General features: G+C 43.3%; 1 protein-coding gene across 1 annotated transcript in view; it reads right to left on the bottom strand.

The window, feature by feature from the left end:
* LOC140207919 (uncharacterized) overlaps nucleotides 1–8291 on the bottom strand; it is a 78487-nt gene extending 70196 nt beyond the window's left edge. The window contains exon 1 of the mRNA XM_072276459.1: nucleotides 7245–8291. Coding sequence (XP_072132560.1) covers nucleotides 7245–8291 — 1047 coding nt within the window. The remainder of the gene's footprint in view (nucleotides 1–7244) is intronic.
* Between the last annotated feature and the right edge of the window lie 4826 nt (nucleotides 8292–13117).

Genomic DNA, 13117 nt, shown 5'->3' with positions numbered 1-13117 from the left:
AAAAGGGGGTGGACTGTCCGGGACTGAGATGAGGGGAAGTGTCTCCACTCCGAGGGTGGTGAATGTCTGTAAATCCCCACCACAGAGGGCGGTGAAGACTCAGTGATTGTCCTCACATAAAACAGAGGCCGGCAGATGAGTGGAGACCGAAGGGATCGAGGAAATGAGGATCAGACAGAAACATGTGGCTGAGATGGGAGAGCAGCCGCCATCTTGTTGATGGTTCGAGGGGCTGAATGGCCACCTCCTGCTGTTTCTCAGTGTTGCTGTCCAGTGAGGCCAGAGGAATGTGAATAGAAATGAGTGTTTTTAAACACAGACTGATTTAAATGAAACCTGCACATTTCCTGTTTAGGTCTGAATTGTGTGTTGGATTGGGATGGGAATCGAGCCCGTGACTCTGTGACCTGGAAGGAAAGGGACAGAGAAGATATGGAGAGAAAAGGTAACTATGTATTTGTTGTAAATATGAAATAATGTGGGAAATGCAGCGGATGGGTCGGACAGCATGTGAGGGGCAAGGAGCAGAGTCACCGGTTCAGGTGGGAGACCATCCACCTGTCACCTGATCCCGTTTCCTGTTCACGTTTTCCCGCAGATCTGCAGCATCTTCCGGTCACTGCTCTACGTGTCCGTGTAGCTTCATCTTTCACCCGTTCAGACAAGGCAGTGAGATCCGGATCTGTCACATCCTTTCGTTGTGGGTGGGCAATATGTTTTTATCTGCAAAATTTTCAGCATGTTTCATTCCACTGTTTTTACCTGCTGAAGTGCAGCCAATGTTTCTGGGTGTATGATCAATTTATGTGAGAATTTAGCCTTTTCTATTTATCTGAGCTTCTCATAAATGTGTACAGTTTAGTTAAGCTTCACTCCAGAATTTCCAATGCAACAACCCAGTCAGTCAAATAGCTCCACACAATTAAAATAGTTTATTACATTTTTTTATGTTGTACTACTTACATAATTTAACTATTTAATATATATACATATATATATATATATATATTCTTATTTTAAATCACAATTGTTAAAATCTATTGCTATAAATTCGGTTCTATTACTGCCGCAGAGACAACGAATTTCATGACATATGCCGGTGCTATTAAACCTGATTCTGATATTGATATGGGAGACCCACCACCGGTCACCTGATCCCAGTTACCGCAGATCATAATGCGAGATTGAAGCCTTTTCCCTTTGTTTGCATTCTTCAGAAATGACAACAATTAAATTTCCTTCTGTGGTTCCAAAGCAGCTCAGTCTGTCTAATATTTCCACACAATTAAAATGGGGAATTTGTTTGTTATCATCACGTACTGAGCTACAGTGTAAATCTTGCCTGACGTACCATCCACGCAGATCGATACATTACAACAGTACATTGAGCTGATATACGACAAAACAATAACTGCAACAAAGCATTATGGCTTCAGAGAAAGTGCAGTGCAGATAGACATATGGTGCAGGGTCACGTCCACTTACATTGTGAGGTCGAGTCCATTTTATCGGACTGGAGACCACTCATTTGGCTTATAACCGCAGACAGGAAGCTGTCCTTAAGCCTGGTGGTATGCGCTTTAAGGCATTTGTATCTTTTCCCCGATAGGGGAGCGGGTTTGCAGCAAGAATGTACGGGTTGTGAGGATCTTTGAGAACACGGCCTGCTTTTCCAAGGCAGGGGAAGTGTAGGAAGAGTCCATGGAGGGGAGGCTTGTTTCTCTGATGTTCTCTGCTCTCCAAAGTTCTCTGCAGTTCCTTGCAGTCACGGGCAGAGCAGTAGCCATACGAAGGCGTGAAGTATCGACAAGAAGCTCAGAGACCTCGGTCTTCACCCTGCCTTGTGTAGCTGGATCCTGGACTTCCTGTCAGATCGCCGGCAGGTGGTAAGAGTGGGCTCCCTCACCTCTGTCTCTCTGACCCTCAGGACTCATACCCCGCAGGGTTGTCTCCTTGGCCCCCTCCTTTACTCTCTTTATACCCATGACTTGTGTCGCCACCCACAGCTCCAATCTGCTAATTAAATTTGCTGACGACACTACATTGATTGGCCTAATGTCAAATAATAACTTTCAATCGATCAAATGCCTCCTGACAGGGCTCGGTCCAGACAAACTTTTCACCCTTCTTCAGGAGATTAGTCAGAGGAAGAGCGATATCTGCAAAGTTCTTACAGAACTTATGATAATATCCAACCATTCCCAGAAACCTTCTAAGAGGCTTCTTACCAGTTGGAATAGGAACTTCAGAAATTGCCTGAACAGGTGACAACTTGCCTCGACCTACTACATACCCAAGGTAGGTCACAGTGGCATGGCCAAATTCACTCTCAGCTAAGTTAACTGTAAGGTTGGCCTGGGAAAGCCTGTCAAACAGCTTTTCTACTGCAGAGATATGCTCTTCCCAAGTGTCACTCCCTGTGACTAAGTCATCAATATAGGCAACTGCGTGTTCTAACCCTCAAATTACAGAATCAATCATTCTCTGGAATGTTCCTGGAGCATTTTTCATTCCAAATGGCAAAACATTGTATTCATACCACCCAGAAGGTGTCACAAACGCAGAAATTTCTCTACCTCTGTCCATCAATGGAACACACCAATACCCTTTCAACAGATCAATCTTTGTAAGAAATTTACCTCTTCCAACCTTATCCATGCAATCATCCACCCTAGAGATAGAATAGGCATCTGTTTATGTTACTGCATTTACCTTCCTATAATCAGTGGAAAATCTAACACTACCATCAGGTTTGGGCACAATAACGCAGGGTGAGCTCCAATCTGATGTTGAAGACCTAATAATACCATTTTCAGCATATATTCAATTTCTTGCTCAGCCAATTTACGCTTTTCTACGTTCATGCGATACGGCTGTTGCTTAATTGGTTTGGCTTGACCAATATCTGCGTCATGTACTGTGACCGTGGTTTGCTTCTCAAAATAAGGCTTTATCATATTTATGTGTACCACCTGTGTTAGTTTACGTCGGTCAGGTGTTTTAATAACATAATTCACATCATTACTTGGAGAGACTATTTCATATGGTCCATTGAATTTCGCCTGAAGTGGATTCGTCAACATTGGAAATAAGGCAAGCACCTTATCCCCCACCTGGTATTTTCTTTTGCAAGCCTGCTTATCAAATTAACACTTCATTTTATTTTGAGAAGTCTTTAGGTTTTGTCTCGCTGGACTACAGGCTTGGTGTAGTTTATTTTTGAACTTCAAAACATAGTCTAACAGGTTAACATGTACATCCCCATCAGTCCATTGTTCCTTTAACAAGGTCAAAGTTCCCCTCACTCTATGACCAAATATAAGTTCAAATGGACTAAAGCCCAGTCTTTCCTGTACCGAGACACTTACTGCGAACAAAAGCAAAAAAGACAGTTTGCCTTCATCCAAGTCTTTTCCATTTTCTACACAGTATGTCTTAATCTTTGTTTTGAGGGTAGAATGAAATCTTTCTAAAGCCCTTTGTAATTCTGGATGGTATGCAGACGATGTAATTTTTTTAGTTCCCAGTTCATAAACTACCTGCTGGAACAATCCAGATGTAAAATTACTTTGTTGATCAGACTGGATTTCTCTAGGCAAACCAAATAAAGTAAAAAAAAACTGATAAGAGCCCTCCCCACAGTTTTAGCTTTAATATTTCTGAGAGGTATTGCTTCTGGGAATCTGGATGCAGTGCACATAATAGTTAGCAAATACTGATGGCCAGCTTTAGTCTTTGGCAATGGGCCAACACAATCTACTATAACTTTGGAAAAGGGTTCACTGAAAGCAGGTATAGGCCGGAGTGGGGCCACTGGGATGAACTGATTGGGTTTACCCACAGCTTGACAAGTGCGACAGGTTCTGCAATAGGTCACAACATCTTTCCTCAAGTTAGGCCAGTAAAATTCTTTCATAATCCTGCTTACAGTTTTATTCACTCCAAAATATACAAGATATTAAGAGGAATCGATAGAGTGGATAGCCAGCGCCTCTTCCCCAGGGCACCACTGCTCAATACAAGAGGGCATGGCTTTAAGGTAAGGGGTCGGAAGTTCAAGGGGGATATTAGAGGAAGGTTTTTTACTCAGAGAGTGGTTGGTGTGTGGAATGCACTGCCTGAGTCAGTGGTGGAGGCAGATACACTAGTGATGTTTAAGAGACTACTAGACAGGTACATGGAGGAATTTAAGGTGGGGGGTTATATGGGAGGCAGGGTTTAAGGGTCAGCACAACATTGTGTGCCATAGGGCCTGAACTGTTCTAGGTTCTCAATGGCCACCTAAGGGCATACTGTGGGGGAAAGTTAAAATTTCAGTCCTATAAACTTTAGGGACTACAACTTGGTGAACAATTGCCCATTCCTCACTCGCAGGTATAGCAGGTGGCCTCCACTTCCTCATTAACACTCCATCCTTGAGATAATACCCTACTGGCACTTTCTTATTCGCATCATCTGAGACAGCTGTTTTTTTTAAAGGTTCAGTCTCAAGGTCTCAATTCTGTTCTGCTATAAACTCCTTCCTAGACAGGGATAAATCTTTCTCATCAGACTTAGTACCTGAATCCTGTTGAAACAATGAAGGCAGAAAAGACCCTTACAAGTCATCATAACCTGATCCCGATTTTGGCTGTCATAGGTACCAGAATCATGCTGCACAGAACCGTCTCCATTGGCAGACTTTTTAGCCATACTTTGAGTTACTGCGCAGGAAGGATAAATATTAAAATCCATCTGTGGGTCATCAGTGGTTGGGTTAGTTGTCAACTGCACTGCAGGAACAACTTTACCATCTGCCCGGTCATTCCCTAACAGCAAAGTAACATCTTCCACCGGTAAACTGGAACATAATCTGATCTTAACAGGTCCTGAAACCAAACCTGACTGTAAAGTTACCCTGTGCAATGGCACAGAAACCATGCCACCCCCAATGCCTTTAATAAGATTTATCTCACCAATGTTAGTCTCATCACCAAACTTTAGAACACTGTCTAACGTAACTGACTGAGAAGCCCCAGTATCTCGAAGAATTTTCACTGGTACTGGGGTTGACCCTTCCTTTACTAATACAAACCCATCTGACATAAAATGATCGAATCCCTTCTTAACTCGGTCAGACCTCTCAGTCCTTAACTGAGCCTCAACAGAATGTTCAGAACCCTGTGGGTTTATAGGTGCTTCAACATACAGATCACAGGCATTTCGGACGGCCTCCTTTTCCTTTTTCTTCTTCGGGATGGAATAATTAGCTATCATATGACCAGCTTTCTTACAATAGTAACAAGAAAGATCAGAATATTTCTCCTTCAACTGCTTCCCTTCATCCTTACTCTTGTTACTAATCCCAGCTTTAACTTCTGGTTTACCCTGGTTATTCCTGCTACTCTTTTGGAAGCTTTTATTCCGGGTAAACTGAACCTTATGAGTTAAAGCAAACTCATCTGCTAATCTAGCAGACTATTGCAAAGTGGCAGCATCCTTTTCATCTAAGCATGTCTTTATGTCATCAGGGATGGACCTTTTTGAATTCTTCAATTAAAACCAACTCTTTCAAGCTGTTAAAATCATCATTTACATTTTCATATGTGCGCCGGCATTCAAAACACACAAACTTCTCATAAGCAAATTTCATACAACAATTTTCTTAAATTTCTAAACCTTTGCCTGTATGCTTCTGGGACCAACTCGTAAGCTTTCAGCACAGCCTGTTTCACAATGTCATAATCAGCTGCTTCATCAACTGTCAAGGCAGAATAGGCTCGCTGAACCTTCCCCTTAATTACACTTTGTCAGAGAATTGGCCAACCCGCTTTTGGTCACTTTAAACTCTGAGCAAACTTCTCAAAATGCTGGAAGTATTTATCAACCTCTGCCTCATCAAATGGAGGTACCAATTTAACTTCCTGACTGGACTCAAACTTATCACCAGAGTGTAACACTAGACCCCTTTGCAGCAATCTCTCTATCTTTTCCAGCTCAAACAGCCTCTGTCGTTTTGCTTCCTCCCTCTGTTTTTCTGCCTCCCTAGCCTCAAGCTGCCTCTGCCATTCCGCAGCCTCCATCTTTCATTTTTCTAACTTGTACAGGAGCGCAAACTCAATGGGTTTACTTTCAGGAAACACCTCCAACTCCTCCACTTTAAACACACCCTCGGATAAACAATGCTCAGTTATTATCCTCTGCATCTGTGACCTCCTCATTGTCAATTTCACCTTTCCAAGTTTTAACTTTTTAGCAATACTCAACAACTCAATCCTTCTGGCATCCTCCAATGCTTCAGAGGTTGGCGCTTGCAGAAATCTATCAACATCCATTGCTGCTGATTTTTCACACACAAATAAATCAAAAGGGATTTCCCCAATGAAACTGATAATCAATATGCCCCCAAATTTGTTCATATCCCGGACGCAGGCCCCAATTTTGTTACGAACCGTAACGCTTTAGAAATGAACCAGTAGCAATAGACTACATCTGGAGTCTGGTTTTGATGTTAAAATCACTATCTTTATTAGTATCTACTTATAAGATAGTAACTAAAACAAGGTAAACAAAATTGAACAGTGTTACGTGTGTGTGTGTGTGTGTATATATATATATATATATATATATATATATTTAAATATAACTCCCAAACTATTGAGCTTAGAGTCTTGAGATGGTAAAGTATGAAAGTTCAGTTCATCCATGGAATAGTTGATGAGAGAGAGATATTTGTAATCCAGGGTAAATGTCGAGACAAGGCAATTATGTCAAATTCCACAGGTTCCACGGTGGTAAAACAAGAGAACAGTCGCTGTAGATTTTATCCTTGTCGTTCTAAATCCACGTACGAATTATCACCGAAAGGGACTTGTCACAAGGGGTATCATCTTCAAGTGAATTACCAGACCATACCCAGGCACATAAGACATAAGTGGTCTTCACAAATCTGATCCACTCCAATGGATCAAATGAGGTGATAACCACACATTCGATGTTCGCTGAATCAATAATTAACCCACCCTTGTGGGCATAGGAAAGTTCTAAACAGTGACCCTTGGCCACTAGTTCCCTTCTTTTGATCCTTCCATTTTTTCTCCTTTGTCTCTGTCTGACTCTGAGTGTCCGTGTCCTCGGTTAAAACTAAACAAGCTGCGAGTGATGTAAACAAGCTGCAAGTCAGACTGATTCGCCTTAATATCTCTCTCTCTCTCTCTCTCTCTTAAAATGACAGTCCACAGGAAATTAAACCTCGAGATTCATATCAATGCCCGCTCCCCAATGTGAACTGACTGGTGTGCCAGTAGTTGGGATGACTGAGTGAATTCTTTCCCACAGTCTGAGCAGGTGAACGGCCCCTCCCCAGTGTGAACTCGCTGATGACTCTGTAGGGTGGATGATCGAGTGAATCTCTTCCCACAGACTGAGCAGATGAACGGCTTCTCCCCAGTGTGAACTCGCAGGTGACGCTGTAGGGTGGATGATCGAGTGAATCTCTTCCCACATTCTGAGCAGGTAAAGGGCTTCTCTCCAGTGTGAACTCGCTGATGACTCTGTAAGTCAGATGATCGACTGAATCTCTTCGCACATTCTGAACAGGTGAACGGCTTCTCTCCAGTGTGAACTCGTTGGTGACTCAGTAGGTCAGATGATCGAGTGAATCTCTTCCCACATTCTGAGCAGGTGAACGGCCTCTCCCCAGTGTGAAGTCGCTGGTGACTCAGTAGGGTGGATGACTGATTGAATCCCTTCCCACATTCTGAGCAGGTGAACGGCTTCTCCCCAGTGTGAACTCGCTGGTGGGTCAGTACGTGAAATGAATGAGAGAATCTCTTCCCACAGTCTGAGCAGGTAAAGGGCTTCTCCCCAGTGTGAACTCGCTTATGACTCTGTAGGTTGGATGACTGAGTGAATCCCTTTCCACATTCTGAGCAGGTGAACGGCTTCTCCCCAGTGTGAACTCGCTGATGACTCTGTAGGTCGGATGACCGAGTGAATCTCTTCCCACAGACTGAACAGGTAAATGGCCTCTCTCCGGTGTGAACTCGCTGGTGCACCAGTAGGTCGGGTGACCAAGTGAAACCCTTCCCACAGTCTGAACAGTTGAATGGCCACTCCCCGGTGTGAACTGACTGGTGGCTCAGTAGCTGAGATGACAAAGTGAACCCCTTCCCACAGTCTGAGCAGCTGAATGGCCTGTCCCCTGTGTGAACTCGCTGGTGACTCTGTAGGGTGGATGAACGAGTGAATCCCTTCCCACATTCTGAGCAGGTGAACGGCTTCTCCCCAGTGTGGACTCGCTGGTGAGCCATGAGGTCAGATGACCAAGTGAATCCTTCCCACAAATTCAGCAGATGACCAGCCTCTGCCCAGTATGAACTGACTGGTGTGTCCACAGGTGGGAAGACCGACTGAATCCCTTCTCACCCACAGAACAGGTGAATGACCTTGACCAGTGTGAACTTACTGATGTACCTTCAGCTGAGATGACTGAGGGAATCCATTCCAACAGTCTGAGCAAGTGAATGGCCTCTCCCCATGTGTAAAATGATGGACGTGCCAGTCAGTCAGATGATCGAGTAAATCCCTCCCCACAGTCTGAGGAGGAAGGATGATCGAGTGGTTCCTTTGCTCCACTTCTTAAATATCTGGACAGAGACAGCAAAACTGGTGTGTTGTGTTCAAGATTCCCATAGAAAAATTCCTTGTAGTTTTTAACCTGTAAAAAGATTTACAAAATCCATCAATGGGTGAAGGACAACATTTCAGATGAGATCACTTTCGTCACCAAGGTGTGATCTGACATCACACTGTTACAGTGACAGTCAACCCAAGTTGGAAGGAGAAATCATCTTCTAACTGTGCAGAGTGCTGGTATATGGAATTAAATGGTATCTGGTATCTGGAATTAAACTCTCTGTTGCTCTTCCTGTCTCTATACGAATGGTGCATTTCTGCCATCTCAAATATGTGACTTGGATCAGTTTGACTCTCTCCACTGGTATTATTCCCTGTTCCCACTGAGTTACATAGGTCTCTGGCTCCACAGTAACTGAAACACTCTCACACAAATAGCCTTTGTTGACCTGCAGCTGGGATTTTCTTTTATGCACAGTGAATTTAAAGTGCCACAGTTTAAACACCATATAAAAATTTGCTGCTGAGATGAATGGTTGGTCTGTTAAAAGGAATTAAAGTGAATATTAGTATTATTTAAGGTTCTTGTCACAGTCATAGAAAAGTACAACACAGAAAGAGACCCTTCGGCCTCTCTAGTTTGTGCTGAACTAAACTTTCTACTCCCATATCTCTACCATCCAGGTACCTACTCATACCTCTTAAGTGTCGAGATTGAGCTCACATTCACCATTTGCGCTAACTGCTCATTCCACACCCGAATGACCATCTGTGTGAAGAAGTTTCCCCTCATTTTCCCCTTAACGTTTCACCTTTCACTCTTAACCCATGGCCTCTGGTTGTATTCCCACCCAATCTCAGTGGTAAAAGCCAGCTTGCATTTACCCTATCTATACCCCTCATAATTTTGGTACTCCTCCATCAAATCTCCCCTCAATCTTCTATGTTCCAACAAATAAAGGCCTGATCTGTTCAATCTTTCCTTATAATCAAATTCTCCAGACGTGGCAACATCCTTGCAAATTTTCTCTGAACTCTTTCAACCTCTTTAACATCTTTCCTGTAGGTAGGTGACCAAAACTGCACACAACAGTGCAAATTAGGCCTCACCAATTTCTTGTACAACGTCAACATAACATCTATCTCCTGTACTCAGTACTTTGGTTTATGAAGGCCAATGTGCCACAATCTTTCTTTCTGTCCCTACCTAACTGGGGCACCACTTTTAGTGAACTATGGACCTGCGTTCCTAGATCCCTTCCTTCTACATCACTCCTCAGAGCCCGACCAGTCACTGTGTAAGACCTTGTTCCTACCAACGTGCAACACTTCACACCTGTCTGCATTAAATTCCATTTTCTGTTTCCCAATGCATTTTTTCCAGTGTGTCCAGATTGCTCTGCAAGCCATGATAGTCTTCCTCACCGTCCACTACACCCCCAGCCTTGGTGTCAGCCACAAATTTGCTGATACATCTAACCATGTTATCATCCAGATATCTGACATAGATGACAAACAGCAACAGATCCAGCACTGATCCCTGTGACACACCACTAGTCTCAGGCCTCCAGTCAGAGAGGCAACAATCTGCTACCACAGTCTGGCTTCTCCCAAAGACAGTGTCTCATCCAATTTACTATCTCATCTTGAATGCTGAGTGACTGAACCTTCTTGACCAACCCCCCATATGAGACTCTGTCAAGTGCCTTGCTAAAATCCATGTAGACAACATCCACTGCCTTGCCTTCATCCACTTTCCTGATAACTTCCTCGAGAGACTCTATAAGATTTGTTAGACATGACCTACCGTGCACAAAGCCATGCTGTCTATCCTTAATCAGTCCACATCTATCCAAATAATTATATATCCAGTTCCTGCACATACGTTCCAATAACTTTTCCACTACTGATGTCAAGCTCACCAACGTATAATTTCCTAGTTTATATTTGGAGCCTTTCTTGAACAGCGGAATAACATTGGCTCCAAACCTCCAGTACCTCACCTGTCACTGTGAATGATTTAAATACCTGTGCTTGGGCCCCACCAATTTCTGCACTTGTCTTCCACAGGGTCATAGGGAACAACTTGTCAGGCCCTGGTGATTTTTCCATGGTAATCTGCCTTAAGACAGCAAACACCTCCACCTCTGTAATCTGTACAGGGTCCATGAAGTTGATGCTGCTTTGCCTCACTTCTATAGACCCTGTGACCATCTCCTGAGTAAATACAGATGGCAAAAAAATCTCCCCCATCTATTTTGTCTCCTCATATGGATTACCATTCTGATCTTTCAGAGGATTAATTTTCTCCCTTGCAATCTTTTCACTCTGAAAATATCTGCAGAATCCCTGAAGATTCTCCTTCACCTTGTCTGCTGGGCAACCTCATGCCTGCTTTTATTTCTTTCGTAAGTGTTCACTTGAATATCCTGTACTTCATAAGTACCCCATTTGTTCCTATTTACCTGTAACTGGTATGCACCTCCTTTTTATTGATCTGGGAGATGAAAGCCAAAGGGGTGATAGAGCTGCATGGTGGAAGGTGGGTTTGTGTGTGTGTGTGGGGGGGGAATTAAACTAAAGTTGCTGAAATTTTTCATTCCTGACTTTATCTGAAGTCTGAACAACATCTGTCTCCACAACTCTGCACTATATGTTCTGTTATTCAGGCTCCTCATGTTAGCCATTTCAGCCCTGGGAAAAGCCTCTGACTATCCACATGATCAATGCCCCTCATCATCTTAGACCCCTAAAAAAGGCTTTAAACATAAACAAGGAAATTATACATGATTTGAGGATTTGTTAGAAGTATACAAAATTATGAGGGTATGGATAGGGTTAATGCAATCAGGCTTTTACCACTGAGTTTGGGTGGAACGACAACCAGAGGTCATGGGTAAGTGGGGAAGGTGAAAATTTAAGGGGAACATGTGGAAAACCTCTCAGTGAAATGGTTGAGAGTGTGGAATGAGATGCCAGCACAAGTGATGCATGTGAGCTCGATTCCACCATTTGATAAGAAGTTTGAATGGGTATCTGTCTCCTGAGTAAATACCGATGCAAGAATGCTATGTAAAATCTACCCTATCTATTTTGCCTCCTCGTATAGTCATAGTCATGCTTTATTGATCCTGGGGGAAATTGGTTTTTGTTACAGTTGCACCATAAATAATTACTAGTAATAGAACTATAAATAGTTAAATAGTAATATGTAAATTATGCCAGTAAATTATGAAATAAGTCCAGGACCAGCCTATTGGCTCAGAGTGTCTGACCCTCCAAGGGAGGAGTTGTAAAGTTTGATGGCCACAGGCAGGAATGACTTCCTATGACGCTCAGTGCTGCATCTCAGTGGAATGAGTCTCTGGCTGATCCTGTGCCCACCCAGTACATTATGTGGAGGATGGGAGACATTGACCAAGATGGCATGCAACTTAGGCAGCATCCTCTTTTCAGACACCACCGTGAGAGAGTCCAGTTCCATCCCCACAACATCACTGGCCTTACGAATGAGTTGTTGATTCTGTTGGTGTCTGCTACCCTCAGCCTGCTGCCCCAGCACACAACAGCAAACATGATAGCACTGGCCACCACATGTCCACACTGACCCCCTGGATGGACACAGGGGTCACTGGTACCTTAGCTCTCCTCAGGCCTACCACCAGCTCCTTAGTCTTTTTCACATTACAGATACCATTCACAGTATAGATTACCATTCACTGATCGTCCAGAGTGGGCATGTTTCTGCACTGACCTTCTCCATGTTTCTATGACAAAGAAGCTGGCCAAACTTGATTGGAAGGGGAAACTGGTAGAAACTGACAACAGAGCAGCAATGGCTGGAGTTTCTGGGAGCAATTCGGGAGGTGAGTGATAGATACATCCCAAAGAACTGGAAGCATTGTAAAGTCTGGAGGGCAGAACCATGGCTGAAATGAGAAGCCAAAGCCAATGTAAAAACCAAAGAGAGGGCAAACAAAAGAGCAAAAACTATTGGGAAGCTTTTAGAAACCAACAGAAGATGACTTCAAAAAAAGTCAGCTGAGCTCAGGGCGTGGAATTATAATATTGTAGTCACTAATGAGTCTTGGTAGCACCCAACAGCCTGAGGCACTTAGAGAAACAAAATATCCGGGGCCTCAATATCTCTGGAAAACCAAGGTTCCCTGCACCAGTTACCAAACTTTTATTTTGACAGGCACATACAACCCTCGAAACTTCACTTCTGAAGAACTCCCACTTACCAAGTGCTCCTTTGCCAGAAACATCCTGTCCCAATTCACACTTGTCAGATCCTTTCTGATACCACCAAAATTGACCTTTCCCAAGTTAGAATCTCAACCTGTGGTCTAGACCTCTCTCTTTCCATATTTACTTGGAATCTCATGGTATTATGATCACTAGGTACAAAGTCTTCCCATACACTAATTTCTGTCACTAGCCCTGGATCATTTCCTAATAGCTTATTGCACACTTCTACTTTGAGAATTCTACTGGTTGA

The sequence above is a fragment of the Mobula birostris genome, chromosome 13 (genome assembly GCF_030028105.1).
Source record: "Mobula birostris isolate sMobBir1 chromosome 13, sMobBir1.hap1, whole genome shotgun sequence".
Classification (NCBI taxonomy): Eukaryota; Metazoa; Chordata; class Chondrichthyes; order Myliobatiformes; family Myliobatidae; genus Mobula; species Mobula birostris.
The sequence above is the reverse complement of the archived record's forward strand: the minus strand, read 5'-3'. Positions and strand labels throughout refer to the sequence as shown.